Raw genomic sequence first — 22,635 nt, 5'->3', positions numbered from 1 at the left:
AGATCCCTGAGGAGCTGACATGTAATTAACTACCTTCAGCACCACGCAGAATTCTGAAAGAATCCATGATAACAAGTGATAACCCATGAGGAGGTTATTTGAGGAACAATTTCTCCTAGTTGAACAGGGAAAACTGAAAGGGTTCTTTTGGGGGATAACAGAAGTAAAAAAAAATGTTCAGAGTGCTGGAAAGCTAAAATAGAAAAAAAAAAAAAATTAAGGGAGTCTAATTTAATAAGTTATACAATGTATACTGAGTTTTCCCATGATCCTGCTTAATATGCTCACTGACATGAGCTCAAATTCTTTTGGTTTTAAAGAAACACAGTGAAAAATCAACAGCTATTCTGAAAGCCTGGCATATATTTTATGTCAAATATTAAAATTGGGGATGACAGTGTCCAATAATAAGCAACATTTTAAAATTATTAATATGATTTAAAGCTTATTCAAACAGCAGCACTTAAAAAGTAAGACCAAGTTATAGAAACGTCTGGGGTTGTGATTAGTAAAATAACCAGAACAGGTATTGTTTTTTTTCAATAAAGCAATGCTTTCTACATAACTAGGTTACTGAATACTGAAAGTACTAGTTGAATATTTTATGAAATCTTGCCTTAAATAAAGTTAGCAATATTTAAATCATTTGCCCCCTCAATCATAATCTATAAAAGAAAACATGCATGGGCTTCAGTTTACAGCTTAATAATTCTGCTAATGCTATAAATATTTTAGGAGAATCAAACTTCCTTTGGAGAATGGAATTTTAGAAAATTACAATGATAGAAATTCTTTCAAAAAACTATTTTAATCAATTCAAACTAGAAAGTATATATGTAAATAAGTTTACATTCACCTCTTGGACTTTTAGAAGGAATACAGACAACATAAAGTAAAATATAAAGTACGCCTACCACGCAAACTTCCAGTAGTTAAAAGGGCTCGAGCTTTGTCAGCTAAATCACTATTTAGAGTATTTCCCAGGAGCAAAACATCAATTGCTTCTTGCTTGGAGCTGTCAAAGAAGTTATTCTGAATTGTTCTACTAACTGAACGAGCACCATCTTTTAACTTTCCAGCCTGTTGGGGAAAAAAGCATGGACTTTCATTCTACATTGTTTTCACTCAATAGGTATTCTGAAACTTTAGATAAGTTGTATACGACTTCACTGTAGTAAAAGGACCTCATCATTCCATTCTGAATATCAAACTGTCACATTAAAATGTCACATTAAGGTGTCACTGTTTCCTTTCCTCTTTTGGATCACAGCACTGCAGGGAGACAGAAGGGGCTCAGTGCCACAGCTGCATCCACTGATGACATCCAGAGCAGTAAACCTGTGTAACTGTTTACTGGAGAGGAAACAGACTGAAATGTGCTTACTCAAGGCAAGGAGATCACTTCTCCCATTGTGACTGTCAGGCCTGGGGTGGACGGGGCGGGTGGGGAGAAGCAGAGGAGATAGAGGAGGACACACTGCACGTCCGCACTCTCAGAAAAACTCCAAAGCACACGAACAGCAGAGAATAAAACTGAGATTGCTCCCAAGTAACTGATATTAGTTAGAAACAAAACTGAGCATGAGAGTGAAGGTCTAGCCTGTAACATAGAAACTACAGTTTTCTATTTTAGCTCATTTTGCCTATGTAAATATAAAAATATAAACTGCATGCCAATTCCTACAGTGAGAGAGCTGATTATAACTTCTAGTGAACGTTTACTTCACTCAGGTGTGTTAGTTACCATAAAGATATTTTAATCTTACAGATTTTGATGACTGTTTAAAAAAAAGTTAAAAAAAAACTTTAGTTTGCAATATGTAATTTTTATTCCTCAAAGAAATAACAAGGATTTGAGGCTTAAAAATGTTATTTCCTTCCATAAAACAAATGTAAATAACATTATTTTAAAAAGGGGACTCACCATTCACATTATCAGGCAATTAATCAAAAGGAACCCAGAGAAAGGAAAAGAAAGAGCAGTTCAGATGTTAGATTTCAGGTCAATTCAGACTAGTATATTTAATACATAAAATTTCATATCTAGTTTGTTAGAAAAGATCACTGAAAATATATGTAACCTCTGTACATAGACAGTCAATTGCAGAAACAAAGAGGCAGAACATAAAAGAATATTTTAAGCAATAGTTGTAGAGAATCAGGTTTAAAAGCAAGAATTATGTTGTTTATTTAAAAAAGAATACATGAAAGTTTAACAACATCAGGTTTTTCAAAACAGGGACCATTTAAGAAGTAAATATTTGTAAATGTCAATACAAATTATTTCTGAGTTGAACAAAAGGAACTTTGCAGCTAAGGCCAATACTTCTGAACAGAGGCATGGCGTTTTATGAGACACAGAAGAGGAAGAAGTGGAAAACAGAAGACTTGAGATGATGAAATTCAGCTGCTATACTGAAGAGACTAAGTAAGAAACTATACAAGTAGTAAATGTCTCTGTTTCTATTCCTGGGGTAATTTGAGAAATTGTAGGGTTGTAGTACATTAATAAATTCAGCTGAATCCAGAAGCCATAAAAGGTCAATATTTAAGGATATAATGAAAAATATTTCAAGTATGTACCCAAAGTCCCTCAGTAAGGGACAAACACTAAAGCAGAAGCAGTCTGTAGATAATACCAACAAATTAAAGTAATGATGACATACAGATACATAATTACGTCCACACCTCACACTTGCAAAGGCACATTTTGATAGCCTCCTTGTCAAGGTAAGATAAGAAAAAGAATAAAAACTTCAGCCCTGATAGCACTGGGTTCATAGGTGGTGTTGCATAAAGTACCCACTGATTTATCTGTCCATCCGGCGCTTGTCACCCATCTATCCAACTGTATGTGCTGCGGCAAGCACTGGGGACACAAAGGCAAGTAAGGTAAGACCCTTTCTTGGCAAGAGTAACATTTGGGGAGGCGGGAACTTTTGTTTTAATTATGGTTGTGCTGCGCAGCCTGTGGGATCTTAGTTCCCCAACTAAGGATCGAATCCACGCCCCCTGCACTAGAAGCGTGGAATCTTAACCACTGGGCCACCAAAGACGGCCCTAATTTAAAAAAACACAAACATATTTTGGGTAATTCCATAGCAGTCTGGTGGTTAAGACTCTGCACTTTCACTGCAGGGGCCTGGGTTTGATCCCTGATCCAAGGAACTAAGGTCCACATGCTGCCTTGTGTGACCAAAAAAAATAAATAAAAAAGGCAAAGCAAAGGCTTAAAAAAAAACATATTTCTGATTAAAATAAACAGTATAAAAATTAAAACACATATGCAAGTGAAAAATCATTAAAAAAATCGGAAGTAATACGTATGTAAGCCTAGTAGATTATCACTAAACAACTAAATATGTCATACATATATAATATACCTCTCAAACCTAGGGAAATAACTATCCATTCAGTCATTAGTATCCACTAGAGAAGGAGGTAATAAACAGGACATAAAAACATGATGAAACAGAATTCTAAAATAGATACCTTAAAAAAAACTACTAACTTAAAAGAGTTCATTTAAAGCTTTATTAAAGAAGAAAAAAAGAGGATCTTTTATAATCTAGATCTACCTTAGCCTTTCCTTCAAGGGCTCCAGTTCCTGCATAAATCTTACTGATTGAATCACCATTCACAGACCACATTGATCGAAAAACTTCTTGAAAGCGAGTCACCAACTGAGGCTTTTCAGCTAAACCAAGAGCTTCCAACTGTTTAGTCAGCATCTAAAATAGCAGAAAAGAAACTTTTATAAGTATATAAATACATCCATTAAGATGTGACCTTTTAAGAACTACCAGAATCAAACCAAAAATTTATAGTTACAGGATGTTGTGGGTCTGGATTCTGAAAATTCAAGTTTACTAGGCTTTGTTATTCCCCCCCATGCCAATTTCTAAAGTAACTATCACATCAATGCAACCTACAGTATTCAATCCTTGTAGTAACAAGAACTTTTTCTGGTTAAATGATATTAAGCTTTTTAAAATGTCCCAAACCTTTAGGGAATTCCCTGGCAGTCCAGTGGTTAGGACTCCCTGCTTTCACTGCCGAAGGCCTGAGTTTAATTCCTGGTTGGGGATCTAAGATCCCACAAGCTGTGGGGCCAAAATAAGAAAAAAAAAAAAAAAAAAAGTTCCTATAAATCAGACTAGTTTATCTTGTTCACCTAAAAGAATAATTATGCAACAGCACCCACTGGAGCAGAGGAATATACGTACTTTATTTAAAAATGTATAGAAATAACTTTCTTTAATTTTTGCATTTGGTTCTATATGTTTGGGTAATTAAGGTCAGGAGATTATGAAAAAAGCAGAGCTGCTCTTGAATTGATATCAAAATTTTTAAATAAGTCATATTTCTGAATAAAGTCATGACAGCTCTGAATGTACTGAATTCGTATCAGTAAAGTACATAAGGGAGAACTAGGGGGAACACAGTATTCGAAGAATGAGAGGATCTTGGGGCTACCACAGTTCCTTCATCACAGTATATGTGTTTAGAAGTCTTTACTCTGAATGACTCTTAGCCTTAAAGTCTGGCAAAGTCAAAGCAATGTATAATCCTTACCCAGTCTATTTCTCTTATTTGGAATCCAGTCATAGTCTATGCCCCTGTAGTTTTACTTAACTCCTTCCCACTTGTGTTTCCTTTTATCTTATCTATAAGATAAAGATATTATGGAGATTATCCATAATTACACAGGGATCAAAAACTAAAATAATATTAAAAACTCTATACTGGGTCTAATCCTATTGCCTAGACTTACACCAGGGCTGTTCTTTTGCTGGCATGTAGAATAAAGCAAACAAGCCTCCAGGTTCTCCTTTATCATCTCCTCTTTCTTCAAAGAACTGGGCAAAACTGGTTTTCACTACAAGCAGTTTGCTTTTACTTACACTTGCAGTATATTTTGTAACCAGTCAAGCTACTAGGGGAGTAAGTACTCTCACACCTAATATTAATAACAAACAGTGGGTAGTCCACTAAGACAGATTCTGAAAACTAACACTTGTTCTATGTTCAGTGAAGATGTTCAAGTGTTTCACAAGCTTACTCTAACTAAATGTCTTTAGCCACTTAAGAGAACTCAACATAAACCCAAGATATCTCATAAAACTCAATCCACAGTAATCAAATGCCTGCTTTCACTTTTCTTCTGTCATATTTTCTAAATTATAATGATAATCCTCAACAACAGATTTCAAAAAAGGCAAAGCAGTAAAATCTAGTTACATCAAAAATACATTTTTCTAGTAGGAAATTCTATACATGGTACTTTCCTTTTGAGACTGAATGAATCTCAGCTGCAGAGTAACTAATTAACCAATATTCTAGCCAAATTTAAGATCATTTGCTAGAGGAAATAAGAACCTTTTACTTTCTATTCCTGGTTTTACAGTATTGGAGAACTATGCTAAGTTCCTACAGAACTAAATGAAGACCCACCATAGTCTTATGACCCTGACAGCTGCATAAGGGGCAAGATTGGGAAATCTAAGTATTGCTACACAGTCTGTCACATAGTTGAGATTATGCCTAAATTAGACTGAGTTTGATAGGTAAGTACTAAAGACAAAATTTTAAACAAAGAGTGTGTTAGAGAAGTTGGCTCTCATTCAGTTTTATTCTAACAATGACATTTTTCAACTGATCCTGGTTTTTGTAGCAATTTTTAAAAAAATGCTATGTAAACTGTACTGGTTTAGATTGTTAAAAATATAATTCTATAGGGTTGTACATGTGAAAATAGATCCTCCTTAATTCCAAAAGGTCTTAAAAAGACAGTATCAAGGGTTTCCCTGGTGGCTCAGTGCTAGAGAATCCACCTGCCAACGCAGGAAGCACGGGTTCAACCCCTGGTCTGGGAGGAGCCCACATGCTGCGGAGCAACTAAGCTGGTGGGCCACAACTATTGAGCCTGTGCTCTAGAGCCCGGGAGCTGCGACTGCTGATGCCCGAGCACGCTGGAACCCATGTTCCGCAACAAGAGGCCACTGCAATGAGAAGCCCAGCACCGCAACAGCAGAGTGGCCCCTGCTTGCCACAACTAGAAAAAGAGCCCACGCAGCAATGAAAACACAGCACAGCCAAAAATAGATAAATAAAATTATTTTTTAAAAATTACAATACTGAGAATAATATATATATATATATATATTATATATATTTTGCCTATCCAAAAGACAGGCAGGCGAGACAATTACTAAAACAGTATAAACAGCAGGCTTTTTTTTTTTGGAGGCAAAGTTAATGAACAATAAAAGGAAACAGAAGCTATCTAAAGAAAGTATTTAGAACAGATAAAGGAAACATTTAAATGAAAAGGGACACTACTTGAAAAAAAAAAACTAGAAGAGAAGTCAAACTTTATTTGTGAAAATGAAGCTTAACTTCATTTTGTGAAAAATAATTAATGCCAAACATAAATATCACAAAAGCACTGAAAAAGGAATTTGACGTTAAGTTACATACACATATTTTTTTACCTCTAAACCAAGGAATGCCTGCACACTATTTGTTCTGTCAAGACAATCCAAGCAGTTTGTTCGAACTGTACCACTCTGGCACCTGAAACAAATTCAGTGAAACTAAATGGGCAATTTAAAACCAAAATAACAAAAGCTAAAACAAACTGAGAAAAATTAAGCTGATTAAAATGTAGCATCTACTTTCTCCCCACTTCAATTCTCTAGTATAATTCTCAAACACACAAAAAAGATGAAAGAATTTTACAGTGATCATCCATATACCCACCATCCAGATTCTATAAGCGTTAACATTTTGCCGTCCACTCTCTATTACTAGCTCTCCAGTCAACCACATCCACTTATTTTTAATGAGGCCAGTAGTCAGGAGCTAAACACACATTCAGATTTATAACCACGCAGTTCTATAGCAGAACAGACAATAACCCATGTCTTTTATTTGCATTAAATAATCTTTACTGAGGCCAAGAAATATTATGACATTAATTTTACGAGAGAAATGGAACAGCCTCCGAAAGAGCAGCATGAGATTTGGAGCTAGATGAATTCGAGCTCTAACACTTTCTACTTACGTGACGTGGGGAAGATGACAGCTTTCAGCCCCCCACTTCCTCCAGTGTGACCCATCCCTACAGTTGTTATTAATAATTGTAAAGACTAAGTGCACTACCTGACCCACACATAGCACGTGCCCAGTAATGTAAGCTACTATTAGAAAGAAGAACAACAAGCTTAAAATCAAGTATAATAAAGAAATTAAATAACTACAGAAAAGTTCCAATTTAAAAAAAAGGAAAAACAGAGAAGTCAAACCTTTGAACTTCACTTCCATCAAAATGAAAAATTCCATAATCCAGAAACTTCTGGACTTGAGGTTTAAGAACACTATGTAATTTTTCTGCCTTTCCTCCTTTAACCATTTGATGATAGTCAAAATTCACCATCTGGATATCAGCAGCATGTTCAGAAGCTTTCAGATGACTCTGAAAATAAAAATAAAATATTCATTTAATTCTTCTTCGGTTTTTTTTTTTTGGCTGCAAATCACAGATCCGGCAGGCAGGATCCCCTATCTCCCCTATCCTCAATCAGGGATCAAACCCACGCCCCTTGCAGTGAAACTGCAGATTCTTAACCACTCACTGGACTGCCAAGGAAAGTGAAAGTGTTAGTCACTCAGTTGTGTCTGACTCTTTGCGGCCCCATAGACTGTAGCCCGCCAGGCTCCCGTCTATGGAATTCTCCAGAAAAGAATACTGAAGTGGGTAGCCATTCCCTTCTCCAGGGGAACTTTCCGATCCAGGGATTGAACCAGGTCTCCTGCACTGCAGGTGAACTCTTTACCGTTTGAGCCACCATGGAAATATTCATTTAAATGTTAACCAAATATGATTGTATCAACACAATGTTATAAATGGAACTTTTATTTTAAATGAAAATCTAAGCAGGTTCTTGAAATCTTACTAATTTCACAAAGCTTTCTTTCATTGCCATTGGCAGTAAAATGAAAAATTACTTGCTAATATCTTACAGCATCCTTTTCCTAAAACCTCCTATACTATTCCAGATAGATTAGTTAGGTCTTACATAATTAATATCAGGGAACTTCACATTTTCATTTGGTTTAGAAAATGAAAAGTTATTTCCAACAACCAGCATTTCATTTTTTACCATAAAAATATAATGACTATATCTATTATAGAATCTCAAAACAAAGTAATTGACTTCTAAGGAAAAGCTCATCAAAATTTGAAGAATTCATTTTTATACCTTCATTCAATATATACAAATGTTTTAAAAGCTTATAATAAAAAGTCACTCTCTAAAGTATAACTTGTTTATTAATGATATTCAAACAAAATAGCCAAATAATTAATCCTGGACTTCATTAACGTGAGAAAATGTTTTCTAGCCATTTTGTTTAAGGTTATAACCTTATATAACACTATAATTTATATCAATTCATTATTGATCCAATAAATATTTATGAAAAGTATGTTTTCTTTAGAAGTCAGACATTTCTTTAGGTTCTTACTTATGTGAAATTCTCAAATTTTCTTTCATTGGTACAAGAAGTCCTGTGTGTATACAAATGCTTTATTCACAATTTCATAGATTTAAAACAGTGACTATGGTTTGTAGGAACTAGCCAAAGCAATGAAGAGATGAAGGGGGAAACTGCCTGGTATCTTTCTGCCAGTGACTGATGAACATTTTTTAGGAGGAGGGTATTCTTCTGCTTCTCCACTACATAAATAAGCAGATTAGAAAACAGGGTCAATGCCTTAAAAGCGTTCTATAATCCCAATTTCAGCAAGATTACCCTAAATTGTTGCCTACCTGCCTTCAAAGAACTAATGGTTCCAACAAGTATTCAATCTTCTTCCAGGAAGAACTTATTCCTGGAAGAATTTGACTATTATTTTTAAAATACTATCCTAGGTGTCCATGGGCCAGAACAGAAGGAAAAAAATGATCACTTACCTGGAAAGCCTTACTTAGCATATGTTCACCTTCCTTAGATCCAAGCAGATTTACTATTATTTGTTTACCATACAAATTCTTAAGTGTCCTAAAATGCCTGTTAAAGGTAGAAAGGCAGTAAGCGTATGTCAAGTGATAAGTCAAAAACTTTTTTCAATAAACAGGAACCCACTTTTAACCAGGACCTACATGGCAGTATTTTAAACTCATAGGATTGGCAAAACTATATACAAATCCATTTCACGTGGAATCAAAACTCTGAATTTGTGAAAAGTCAGTTAATGCAATTTTCTCTCTGACTTATCAACTTATCATCTATTTGCCATCACTTCATGGCAAATAGATGGGAAAACAATGGAAACAGTGACAGACTTTGACTGCAGCCATGAAATTAAAAGATGCTTCCTCCTTGGAAGAAAAGTTATGACCAACCTAGACAGTATATTAAAAAGCAGAGACATTACTTTGCCAACAAAAGTCCGTCTAGTCAAAGCTTTGGTTTTTCCATTAGTCTCTTGAGAGTCCCTTGGACTGCAAGGAGATCCAACCAGTCCATCCTAAAGGAGATCAGTCCTGAATATTCATTGGAAGGACTGATGCTGAAGCTGAAACTCCTTGTACTTTGGCCACCTGATGCAAAGAACTGACTCACTGGAAAAGATCCTGATGTGGGGAATGATTGAAGGTAGGAGCAGAAGGGGACAACAGAAGATGAGATGGTTTGATGGCATTACCGACTCAACGGACATGAGTTTGAATAAGCTCCAGGAGTTAGTGATGAACAGGGAGGCCTGGCGTGCTGCAGTCCATGCAGTCGCAAAGAGTCGGACACGACTGAGCAACTGAACTGCACTGAGCTGATGCTAGGGCTTTCAGAGTCATCTGGCCCCCTCTCCACCCTGAGGCTAATGCTGGGTGGACATGGAAACCAGGAGCCATGCAGCTAGGTTGGCAAGGCAATGAGGGTAGAGGGCACTAGGCTGCACCTCACATGTGAGGACACTGCCTACTCCGTGTGGATTCAGAGCTCCTGAACAGCTCCAGCCTTAAGATAAATAGGCCCCACAGAGGATCCTTTAGTCTCTCCAGCTTCTAATCAGTCCAGAGGCTAGAGAGCAATGTCATCCACAGGAAATATAACGTAAGTCACAGATATAATTTAAAATTTTCCAGAAGGCAACTTAAAAAGGTAAAAACCAAAAGGTCAAATTAATTTACATATATTTTATTTAATCCAATACAACTAAAGTATCATTTCTACATGTTCAGTTCAGTTCAGTCGCTCAGTCGTGTCCGACTCTTTGCGACCTCATGAATCACAGCACGCCAGGCTTCCCTGTCTATCACCAACTCCTGGAGTTCACTCAGACTCACGTCCATTGAGTCAGTGATGCCATCCAGCCATCTCATCCTCTGTCGTCCCCTTCTCCTCCTGCCCTCAATCCCTCCCAGCATCAGAGTCTTTTCCAATGAGTCAACTCTTCGCATGAGGGGGCCAAAGTACTGGAGTTTCAGCTTTAGCATCATTCCTTCCAAAGAAATCCCAGGGCTGATCTCCTTCAGAATGGACTGGTTGGATCTCCTTGCAGTCCAAGGGACTCTCAAGAGTCTTCTCCAACACCACAGTTCAAAAGCATCAATTCTTCAGCACTCAGCCTTCTTCACAGTCCAACTTTCACATCCATACATGACCAGAGAAAAAACCATAGCCTTGACTAGACAGACTTTTGTTAGCAAAGTAATGTCTCTGCTTTTCAATATGCTATCTAGGTTGGTCATAACTTTCCTTCCAAGGAGTAAGCGTCTTTTAATTTCATGGCTGCAGTCACCATCTGCAGTGATTTTGGAGCCCAAAAAAATAAAGTCTGACACTGTTTCCACTGTTTCCCCATCTATTTCCCATGAAGTGATGAGACTGGATGCCATGATCTTTGTTTTCTGAATGTTGAGCTTTAAGCCAACTTTTTCACTCTCCACTTTCACTTTCATCAAGAGGCTTTTTAGTTCATGTAATTGATATATAAAACAAATATTGGCATTTTGCATTTTTTTTGCACTAGGTCTGAAATCCAGGACCTATTATATACCTACAACATATTTCAATCTGGACTAGTCAATTTCAAATGCCCAAGAGCTAGCTTCACGTAGCTAATAGCCACCATATTGGATAACACACCCATCAGAGGTAGTTTTAAGGCCAAGACATCAAGACCTACCCACTTACTGCCATCACTCCTAGAATTCCTAAGAGTGTCACTGTCTTCCACTTAAATCAGAGTCAAGAAGAAATTTTACTTAAGAGCCCAAAAGGTGAAATGAAGCAGTAAATACAACTAATCTCACTGCTTAGCAACATCAAAACTCACAGCAATATATAAAAGTCATCAGTCTTACCTGTCAAAAGCAGGTGCATTGGCTTCAAATCCCCTTGACATACGGACACGATGAGATCCCACCTAAGATAAGAAAAATATGCTTAATCGTACCAAAAGCCAACATGCAGACGAAAGAAATAGCATTGTTTACTCTATGTAATAATTCATTTGCTAAGCACACAGTAGTAAGCTCAGTAATTGTCATTTGTGATATTCTCTTAAAAAAATAAGTTCTAGGGGTTTCTCCTTTTTATCTTTTAAAATACAACCTCATTAAAAAAAAAAAAAACTAGAAGTTAGAGCATTATGCAACACTGGTAAACTGGTAAACTGTAAAAACAGGAATTTTTATTTATGTAAGATATTTTTAAGAGTGCTTTCATATACATTACCTTGTCTTACGTTCTAAATATGTGCCCTTTGTAAGTCAACAGATATTGTCATTCGTGCAACAAAAGAACAAACCCAGTCAAGTGAAGAAACCTGTCCTCTTACAGCAACATCATTCATTCCGAAAAATGATTCCCATGACAGTACAGGCCTCCTGACCAAAACATCTACTCTTTCAGACTGCCGACAAGTGCAATGGCTACATATTTTTTTTCTCTGTTATGCTAAATACCCTATTCACTCCACTCTCACCCAAAGATCCCATAACCATTCCTGGAAAAAGACTTTCCAAGTCAATCTCTCAGGCACACAACTAAAACAACAGCATATTTTGAAATTTGGGTTATAAGAATTAAACAAGATGGAAAATAACTACCTACTGTGTGTTGCTACAGTTTTTCTTTTCTCATATAGGAAAAGTGGGAGAGAGATGAGGCAGAATCAAGAGATACAAAAGATGCCAAGAAGAAATACAACAGTGAGACCAGATTATTTCCCTGAGTTTCACTTGTAAATACCTCCCTGAGACTGTGGGCCCAAGGTTCCCCAGAATTCATCCTGGCTCATCTGTGAATAATGTGACTTTAAAGGTGGCATGGAGGAGAAGTGCCAGATCAGTCATGCAATTGGACAAATAAAACCAGAAAATAAGCTCTAAATGCTCATCCATGTCCCAAACTGAATTAACAGTATTATCATTCATTCAGCATTCCCTCTCCTGCCGAGATGACTGAATGACTGTCCTGAGAAATCAGTGGACTCTCTTTAGAGCTTTTCCTTCTTAGTAAGAAACTGATTAGCCAAATGTCACATCTTTATTTCATTTTACTTTTAGTACACAATAGACTGTATAAAATCTTAAGCTTTGAAAGGTGTGTGCTCCAAGACACGTTTGTGCATTTTAGGCGGCAGAAACGTCAGACAAAGTTCATACTTTTTCTCTGGAGTCATCTCAGGTAGTTGCCCTCTAACTCTCTAAAAGTCCAATACTTTGCATTTTGTTTATTCATTAACATTCATCTTGCACTAGTACTCTTAACTGTCAAGAAGGTGAAAAAAAATACAAGCTTTCTCATATTTGTTTTTTGGTAATGGCTGTAGTTGTTCCCTATTACTTGCTCCCCAACACATATATAAAACTACCTACAATTCACAATTCTTACAGCAATACGTTGGTTAGACAACAGAAAGATGGGAGGAGACCAGTTAGAAATCTGAGAATCTTTCAGGCAAGAAAAAACTATGAAGACCTTAACCAAGATGACAGAAGTGGGAATGAAAAGAAAAGTCCAAGACCTCAGACAGCACTGGGATTAAGCATCACAGGGCTGCCTTGCTTGGCTCAGGGTTGGCCGCTGGAGCAGGCAGTCTGGATGCGCTGCAAAAGCAGCTGAGCAGGATCCACTACCGCCAAGCTCTCTAATCTGAGTGGTGGGGTACCTGGTTGAAATGCAGATTCCTTGGCCCTACTCCAACAAATTCTACTTCAGTTGATGGGAAGTTGAGGCCATGAATCTGCATTTTAAAATCACTCTCAAAGATTCCTTTAAAATAGCTCAAGAACCTGAGAAGAATGTATCATGGAGGAAAAGAGAGAGAACAAGGGACAACTGCCAAGGAAGGACTCACTGTCCGTGACCACTGAAGTGAAACAGCTCACTAAGTGACTAACTTGAAGGAGCCCTGAAAATAAATTCCAGCCCTAAGAACACTCAGGACACCCAACAACCGCTTGAAGTCAAAAATGAACTTAGGGCCTTGGTATTTTTATTTCAAAAAGTCAGTATCTATTATTTTCATTCCTCTATTAACTGCTCTTTTAGAGTGGTGGGGAAAATGATAAAAGATACTCATGAAACTAATCCATCTCTGGTCAAAGAAAGGTTGGCTTTAAAAACTACTAAGCTAAATACCTCAGAACCACTGACCCAACCCTCAACCCAACCCAAGATGACAGGCCAGCTCAGTGATGATTTGGCAGAACTGTTGGACTGTCTTGAGGTCTCAAAAATTACTATCTCTATCAAGAAAGGCACAATTTTCAAATCTACAGTTGTCGGCCCATAATCAAATGACATTATCCAGTCAGATTATCTGTGTGGACAGGCCACAGAACAAAGAAGGACGTCGAAAGGAAGTCCCATCCAAGGAGGATCCCTCCATGTAACTACTCAGGACCCAACATTACTGAATAATCAAACACTGTAATTCTGAACTTAAGAAAATAACACAGAAAGCAGTAAAACAGAGGGCCTATAAATAGACTAGAAGAATCTCTTACACTAGCCTGTCTCTAAACCAAAAGCGTTTACCTCCCATCAAAGCAGGGTTTTAGAAATTTCTTAGAGCAAATATTCCAAACACCCTTCTCTGGTCACAAAAATAGAAATGGGGTAGGGTTGGTATTCTTTCCTAAGGGAGACACAGGAAGAAATATATCTATATAAGTTACGCCAAAATGCCAAAGATGAAACCCACATGACTCAAACTGGTGTTGACAAGAACTCAAGAATTTTAGCAAAGCAGCACCAGTGTTAATCCTTGTTAATTCTTAGCCTGTCTTGAATAAACTCCCTTATTGAAAAGATTCAAGTGGTGTGCAATTTTTCTCCACAATAACCATCCTAGAGTGTAAGAGAGACCCAGCTGTGAACTAAATGAAAGTAAATGAAGGCAAAATTTTCTTTTTCCTGTATATTTTTTTCAATAGTATAGACTGAGGCACAGAATTTACTAGGCAGTATATATCAGAAGCCCAAAATGAATGTAACTTATACTTTAGGGACTAAACATGTTTGAATAAAAATAAAATGCAAAATCACACTAGTATGGGCAATCCAATATTATGAACTAACGTGAAAAAAACATCTTACATTTTAAAGATTAGACATTTACTAAACAAAAGGAAAGTTTGGGGGGGAAAAGATCAGAAAGCAAAACAGAGAACAATGTTCAAGATGACAAGTCCCAAGTCATTACAAACTGCAAAGTAAAATTTCATCAGCAGATATGTTCCTCTTTTTTTTTTGGCCACACTGCATGGCTTGCAGAATCTTAGTTCCCCTACCAGGGATCTAGCCTGGGCCCTCAGTAGTGAAAGTATGGAGTCCTAACCACTGACTGCCATGCCAGGAAATTCCTAGATATATTAATAACAACAAACGTGCTCAGACATTCAGCTGTGTCCAACTCTTTGCAACCTCATGGACTGGGATTCTCCCCACAAGAATACTGGAGTGGGGTGCCATTTCAGCTAACCCTTACCTAGTTCTGGCGGTCAGAACTAGGTAAGGGTTGTAAGAAACTAAGAAGTAGGAACTACTAATATTACCATGTTACAGATAAGAAAATGGACACTAAGGGGTTAAATCACTTGCCTGAGATCACACAGCCTAGCAGTATAAGGATTCAAATTGAGAGGCTTAGTTTCAGAAGCTTTGTTTTAACTACTACATTTTTCTGCCTACAGATGCTAAATTGTTATATACGAAGATAGTAAATACAGAAACACTTTGAAAATCAACACGCCATGAAAACATTGAAATTTTAATATGAAATATGGGAGCTGCACTCCTATGGATATTTGAAAGAACACTGAAGGAAAGAATAACTAAGACAATTCCAGGATTTGTAAACAATTTCTGTATACTATTTATTTATAAATCCAGGTAACATTATTAGACTGAGTAACAAAATTATCCGAGGAACTAATAAGCTAACCTGAAAGTTTAAAAAAATATGAAAAGTTCTGAAGAGAAAAAGAAAGAAAACTAAATGTCAAAACACATACCTGCAATCCTGGCTGCTCCCAGAACAATGGGACAGATCCCCGGATTTGTATGAAGGAAGAAACAGAGTCATCTAAGTACACAACCTACAGAGAAAAATACTGGGTAAAATACTTCCACAAAGTTGTTACCTCTACATCAGAAGACAAATCTACTAACAGTTATATCTCTTGACCAGTCTCTCATAAACAAATTATCCTAACAAAATAGTCAAAATAGGCCATAAATAAGCCGAATTTTTTTCAACTAGTGATAGTTCTACAAACATTAACCGATAGTGAAAATATAAGCATAAGCATTACAACTTTTAAAAAAGAAATTCCTTTTGAATTCATTTTGTTATTTTTCTTTAGCTTTTTCTAATTTTTAAAAACTAATCTGAAGACTTGAACTGGATTGAGGGCAAGGCCTGAATTTATAATTACATAGTTATAGCCAAAAATAATGTAACTTCTCCTTTCAGATGGTACACAACCTACCTTTAAGAGTTGAGTTTGACTTAATTTCATTAAAACCCACTTTTCTTAAGTTGTCTAGCTCTGTAACTGAAGATTTTCAATTCAATACTAAAACATAGGGCACTGATGATGTCATGCTGATTAGTAACAAATTGTTACTTACTCAAAGAGCCATACCTAAATAAGCTTGTTTTTGAGGATCCTTTCTTAAGGCTCACAAGTAGCCAAGAGCAACCATAAAATGGCATTACAGATGTCAAAATGAGTTCTGAATCAAATAAAAATCTGCTTTGCAATTGTTCTTTGTGATTAAGCAAGATAAAACACTATATACCTGTTCTGTTTCTACAAAATTGGCAACGTGACCATCATCATTTGTTCCCCGGACGTTAAACCTGGTCCCAGCTCGTTCACAGCTTAGTCTGGAAATGAGGCAAGCCTTTGCCTGTTTATGAGCAGCATAAATTGTTCTGATTTCTACTCCCCCACACATGAGGCGTAATAACCAGTCGTCACAATTCACACCGTAGTGCTTGAGATGCAAGTGCAAAGACTGATTCCTAACAGAAAAAGAAAGAACTGCATTAGCGTGATGAGCACTCCCCAACACGCTCCAGTATTCTTGCCTGGAAAATTCCATGGACATAGGAGCTTGATGGACTGCAGTCCATTGGGTCACAAAGAGTTGGATGTGACTGAGCGATGAGCACAGGCAGCACACTGCACAACACAACATGCATTCTAAGACAGCGCCCCTGGGACTTCAGAGGCGCCAGAGGGAAATCAACCCACTTACATTCATTGTGCCAGGGACTGGAGGATAGGGCTAGACAGAGAGACCCTTGGACGTGTGATCGGTGGGCCATGCAAAAGCAGCACATATTCTACGTTTTTAGAATTTGGGCCCCATTTGTTATGTCTTTCTTCATAATGTATTTACCACTTGTTCCAAAAGCGTTTCCACACCCAACTCCAGGGAATTCATATATATATGGATTTTCTTAAGGCTTGACTTTTATAAGGCTCCATTTTAATTAAATTTAAATAGTTACATGAGCTAGTAATTACCATATTAATGCCTGTCTAGGGTTTTCCCAGCGCTCCAAATACTTCTATACTCTAGGTAACAGAGAGGGCCTACTTTTCAATCCTTTTTAGGGCAGAGAGTTCTGTTTAAATGAACACACAGAAACCTGATGATCAGAAAACATATTAAAAGTGGAGTTGTCATGGCTAACGTTGGGATGGGGGCTGGGGACCTGCTACACTGGCCATCTTCACATCCCTCTGCTTGCCTCAGGGGCTCTGCTGGAACCACTGCTGCTGCTAAGCCGCTTCAGTCGTGTCCGACTCTGTGCGACCCCATAGACGGAAGCCCACCAGGCTCCCCCATCCCTGGGATTCTCTAGGCAAGAACACTGGAGTGGGTTGCCATTTCCTTCTCCAATGCATCAAAGTGAAAGGTGAAAGTGAAGTCGCTCAGTCGTGTCCGACTCTTCGCGACCCCATGGACTGAAGCCTACCAGGCTCCTCCGTCCATGGGATTTTCCAGGCAAGAGTACTGGAGTGGGTTGCCATTTCCTTCTCCAAAGGAAGGCTGGAGGTTGGAAACACAGGCCTCCAAAACGCCTCACCAAACCACCACCAAGTAAAATATGCTGTTGTGCAGAAAAACTTCCTCTCTGGGACTTGCAGATAATAAAGGCGCCTTACAAAAGGGAAGTTGCTAGAATTATTGAAGCTTGGTTCTCTGAGTTTTCAAACTACCAGTTTAAGAGGAAATCTTAAGTGCTTTGCACTATCTTGTTTCTTAAAGAGGTATAAAAACAATGTGACAGCATTTTCTTGAAAGCTTAGAGTTGTTAAGAATCTACATCAATGCTGTTGGAGCAGTCTTTCCAGTCCCCACCACTTCAGGCTACGCTGCAGGGGACAGTAAACAGGTAGTGGCCACTTGTAATCCTGATAAACCAGATATAACCCCAGCCTCTCTTATCCACTGAAGAAAGCAGACTGGAAAGTCAGTGAGTAGTAGGCTTACTCTTGGGATAACGTTAAATCCGATGAATATTACTAATTTAAAAACGTGACTTCAGTTTCCACACTTTACTTAATATCTACCTTGATCTGAACTGGCAAAGCTCAAACTGGCTGTGACCCAGTTCATCCAGATACCAAAGCTGAGGCCCAGATCATAGCAGAGGTAGGACAGACTGATTGTCCCCCATTTAAATAGCAGTGGGAGCCGTGTATTTGTTCAGATAGAATTTCTCCCTCTGCTGTCAGTTTTCGTTTTTCTTCACAGTCAATGCCTTGCTGTTTTAATTCTATTTAAGTTTACACTTGACTCTCAACTGGCAGCAGCCTCAAATCCCCAATGGATTAAAACTACATGGGCTTTTGGGATAGGTGTTTGCCACTCTCTGGCTACAGAACTTACTTGGCTGTATCTTGGGAAATATTTCTACAAAGCTGCAAGGGTTGGCATAATGAATTCTAAAAGCTTTCCTTTTTCTATGCAAAGTGAAGCTCCAGACTCTAATCCTTAGCAAAGCTTTAAAGACTATAAAGTGAGCAAAACTCACCTTTAGCATTTCAGCCTCCTCTTTGCTCAGCCTGTTTCCAGCTCATAAACCTCCTCAATCTGTTATCTAAATTGGCCCCCACTTCTACCCATAACTGAATGAAAAGATAAAAGAATTATTCCCACGGATTAAACTTTGTGATATTCTTAACTGCTGGCCATTTAGCCAATGCATCTGCATTTGCCTGGACTTGATTACGGCAGAGAAACTTTTCTCTCTCAATCTAAGAAATGTGGGGTTAGAAAGAGCAGAGGGAAGAAAGGTAAGGAGAGCTGCCCTAAGACCAGCTGCAACGCCATCAGCTTCTTCAGAAACATCAGTGTCTCTTCCATCAGAGAAGTGCCGGGTTGACATGAGCAGATGGGACTGCCGACTCATCTCTCCTATGCCCTCCCTTCCCCACCGCCATCCTTTCGCCCTCCGCTAGGCTCCAAGTCTCCAGATACAGCGCTCCAAAGCCCCTTTTCCCTCTGCCTTCTTGGCTCCCCAATGCCACTCTGGGCCAAGACACTTCTATGGGAGCTACAAGCTACCAAGTTATTGCTCTAAATGTAGTTTCCAGTCCTAGCATTGCTGACTTTGAGCCCTCTGATCCCCAGGGCCTTTCTCCAGGACCATTCAGGCAGATAGTGGAAGTGGGAGAGAGAGAAAGTATACAGTGGGGAACCCCCGAGTCTGAATTACTGAGGGAAGCTGTGAGCATAGTCCTGGACTTTGGCCTTATAACGTAAGTAAACAACTGAAATACAATTTGTCCATTGTGTTAAGGAAAAAAGTCAACAGCAATGCTGACTGTGGACAAGAGAACGACTATACTGGAAATCTGGTCTGTTCCAATAAAGCGATACCAATTACAGTCATGTGGGTCCTGCTGCCCCATTAACGCATACTTACCATACAGCACCTTCATGCATAATCCCGAAATATGTGGCAGTTACCTACTTAAGTCCCATTTTATTACAGTACTAAACTTGATTCCAGCATACTACTTCCCTGTAGTCGGCTGCTCTTGAATAAAAAAAAAATCATTTACTTACAACCTTCCAATTAAAACAATAAGGGAATGTAGGCTTAGAAAGGCAAATGTGGCCAGAGATGAGATCTCAAACTAAGAACCATACATATGAATAACACAATTCTATTATGATTAATTCCTTCCTGATTTAAAAATAAATATTTTAAATATATGTCTGCAATGGAAGGTCTGTCTAGATCAGGAAGAGTAAATGGGTTTCACGTCACAGGACTACTTTAATAAAACGATGGCAGATATCTGCTATGCTCCACTGAGGATCCCGCAACAGTAAAGAGTGGTGTGCTCAACTGGCCGTGCCCACCGTTGCCCACTCTAGAAATAACTGTTATGCCTTCCATGTTCCAGCTCACCAGTGGCTGCACTGCACGTGATCACAAGGGAAAACGTAATACAAACTCACCAGAAAAATCTATTGTCAGTTGTGTGTTCTTGCAAGCTACGGTGGGCATTAAGACTCAGATCCAAACTGACTCCGGATGCAGACCATGCAAAATAAAAGTTTCCTGAATTTAAAACTTTTCGCACTTCCGAAATGCGATCCTCATCCGAAGAATCAACTCGCAGTGATATAAATTCAGTGGAAGTAACTCGGAAAACTTCAGATTCTTGAATTTTTCCAACAGACATACATCCAGTGACTAGGACCAGATAATGTAACATAATATCACCTGCAAAAACCAAAGACTTAATGGGATGGGAAGTGCCAATATTCTACAAGCTATTCAAAATTTCTTCCAACTTTCTTCTAGTGTCTCTGTCTTTTAAAATCTGACAGTGTGGTTATTTTAAATTTATCATAGACACATTTAAGTTCACAACAAGATTTTGGCAGAAGTTGGGAGAAAAAATCCTTGTTAAATACATTTAGTATGATGAAGCATTTAAACATTAACAGAATAATCTTACATTTATGAAATTATTCCTCTACTTAAAAGTATGTGAGATTTATCAAATTTTTAAAATGTAGGTGTTATCTTCCCTACCTTTCCTTTATGATTGTAAGAAGTTCAGACAAGACAATGAATTGAGAGTTTTTCATAAACAGTAAGGTTGAAAAAATGGCATTTAAATGTGAACTGCTGCTGCTGTTGCTGCTATGTGAAGAAAAAGTCTTTGGTAACAATTTATAAAGTGATTTGGCTGACAAAAACTTTCATAGCAATTTTTTTCATCTAATTTTGACAAAAATCCTGTGCAGTGAGTATGAAGGTGGAATTCAGCAGTGGTATACTTTGAGCATGTGGGGGCTTGACATAGGCAGAAGTGCCCTGCATCTTGGCTTCTCCACTACTTATTACATCAACCAACTTCATGTGTTAACATATGCAACATGAGATATCCTGCCTTTAGAAAATAAGATTAAGGGACTTCCCTGGCGGTCCAATGGTTAAGACTCTGCTTCCAATGCAGGGATCCAAGTTTGATCCTTGGTCAGGGAACTAAGATCCCACCTGCCATGAGGGGTGGCCAAAAAATAAATAAAAAAAGAAAATGAGATTAAAGCAAATCTCATTGGACTGTGAGGATGATCCAGGGCAATACTAGTTAAGTGCTCCCAGGTGGCACAGTGGTAAAGAATCTGCCTGCCAATGCAGGAGATGCAAGAGAATCAGGTTTGACCCCTGAGTCGGGAAGATACCCTGGAGGAGGAAATGGCAAGCCACTCCAGTGTTCTTGCCTGAAATCCTATGGACACTAGAGCCTGGTGGGCTACAGTCCACATGGTCACAAAGAGTCGGACATGACTGAGTGAGTGAGCACGCACGCACACACAGTGCTTTACGTGTGACAGACTCATAACGAATGGCATATCTCCATTTGACAAGACCAGTGCTCCTCAAAGTACTATCCATGGACTAGTTCAGTTACCAGTTTAGTGAGAACAGGTGCTTGCTCCAGAAGAGAAAACTGCCTCACTAAGTTCTCTATTTGGTTTAGCTGACTTCTTTTTTTTTCTCCACAGTAAGACTTTATCAATGAAGGAAGCCATGTGTTGATTTGCATGACCGCACCAGCTTCTTTTCTCATCCAGACCACTAACAAAACAGTTCATGGAGTGTAACCTGTCCGTGGGCCACACTCTGAGTCACACTGTTGTAGAACTGGTGATCACAAATGTTACTTTGCAGCCCATGATGACACTGAATGGCATACAGGCTCAAGCTGAGATGTTTTGAGTAGAAAACAGGTATCTTTTCCACCACAAACCAGGGGAAACAGTGTGTGGTTCTAAGACATCTTTCCTTAAGTGCACTGAAGCAAGAAAAAAAAAAGGGGGCAATGCCCTTATTTTTCTCTTCTAACAATGTTACTATCTCTTAAAGTGTTCAGACAGGATGCTGTCTCTGGAATTTAGAATCATGAGAGCATGAGCATGTAGCATGGCTTTTCAGGCAACAACCATCTCAAGGTTAAGAGATGATTATACTCACAGATCAAATACAGAGTCTATGAAATAATGTCTATCAAATCTTCAAAGTTACAAAAACAGAAATGAAAAAACAGATTGAATTATATTGAATACTTACCAAGATTTAATCGTAAAACACCTAAAAGTCCATAGGCATCTAGAACTTTGGAGTATGTACCCTTGATTGCCTCTTTTTCTGCTGATGCTACAAAAAAAAAAAAAAGCTTTAGTATAAGAAAAAGGACCTGAAACACCAGATTCGCTTTAGCTATAAAGCCAGAGTTTCAACCAAAAATCTAAAGTCTGAATCTAAGTCTGATATTCTTAACATAAATGTACTGCATAAAATCTTTTTTTGAACCAGTAACTTTAATAGTTTTTCCCAAAGAAGTAACAAGTTATTCCAGCACCATCAATTCATGAATCCATCCTCGCCTAATGATCCTGAAGTACTTACTATCTTTAATAATATTCCTATCTTTTGGAGGTTGCTTTTGAATTTTCTTCGCTGTCCCCCTGATCTGTTTAGCTAATCTTAATACCAGGAACACACTGCGTCCTGATATCCCTACGGGACAACACCCAACCCCTTAACAAAGACTCTTCCAGACTTTA

General features: G+C 38.1%; 1 protein-coding gene across 16 annotated transcripts in view; it reads right to left on the bottom strand.

Annotated features, from left to right (window-relative positions):
- SYNJ1 (synaptojanin 1) overlaps positions 1–22,635 on the bottom strand; it is a 90,948-nt gene that overhangs the window by 42,994 nt on the left and 25,319 nt on the right. For 11 of the 16 annotated variants that reach the window (XM_005201086.4, XM_059886937.1, XM_010800891.3 and 8 more), the window contains exons 3-12: positions 22,139–22,225; positions 20,011–20,278; positions 16,324–16,549; positions 15,534–15,617; positions 11,373–11,434; positions 8,979–9,075; positions 7,308–7,477; positions 6,495–6,576; positions 3,579–3,731; positions 915–1,080 (exon numbers count right to left, since the gene is read on the bottom strand). In XM_005201086.4, the coding sequence (XP_005201143.2) occupies positions 915–1,080; positions 3,579–3,731; positions 6,495–6,576; positions 7,308–7,477; positions 8,979–9,075; positions 11,373–11,434; positions 15,534–15,617; positions 16,324–16,549; positions 20,011–20,278; positions 22,139–22,225 (1,395 nt within the window). The remainder of the gene's footprint in view (positions 1–914; positions 1,081–3,578; positions 3,732–6,494; positions 6,577–7,307; positions 7,478–8,978; positions 9,076–11,372; positions 11,435–15,533; positions 15,618–16,323; positions 16,550–20,010; positions 20,279–22,138; positions 22,226–22,635) is intronic. The other 5 variants (XM_059886829.1, XM_059886887.1, XM_059887158.1 and 2 more) reach the window with 1 other exon arrangement.

Source organism: Bos taurus, chromosome 1, assembly GCF_002263795.3.
Source record: "Bos taurus isolate L1 Dominette 01449 registration number 42190680 breed Hereford chromosome 1, ARS-UCD2.0, whole genome shotgun sequence".
In the NCBI taxonomy this organism is placed as follows: Eukaryota; Metazoa; Chordata; class Mammalia; order Artiodactyla; family Bovidae; genus Bos; species Bos taurus.
Note: the sequence above shows the minus strand (reverse complement) of the source record. Positions and strands in the feature narration are given on the sequence as shown.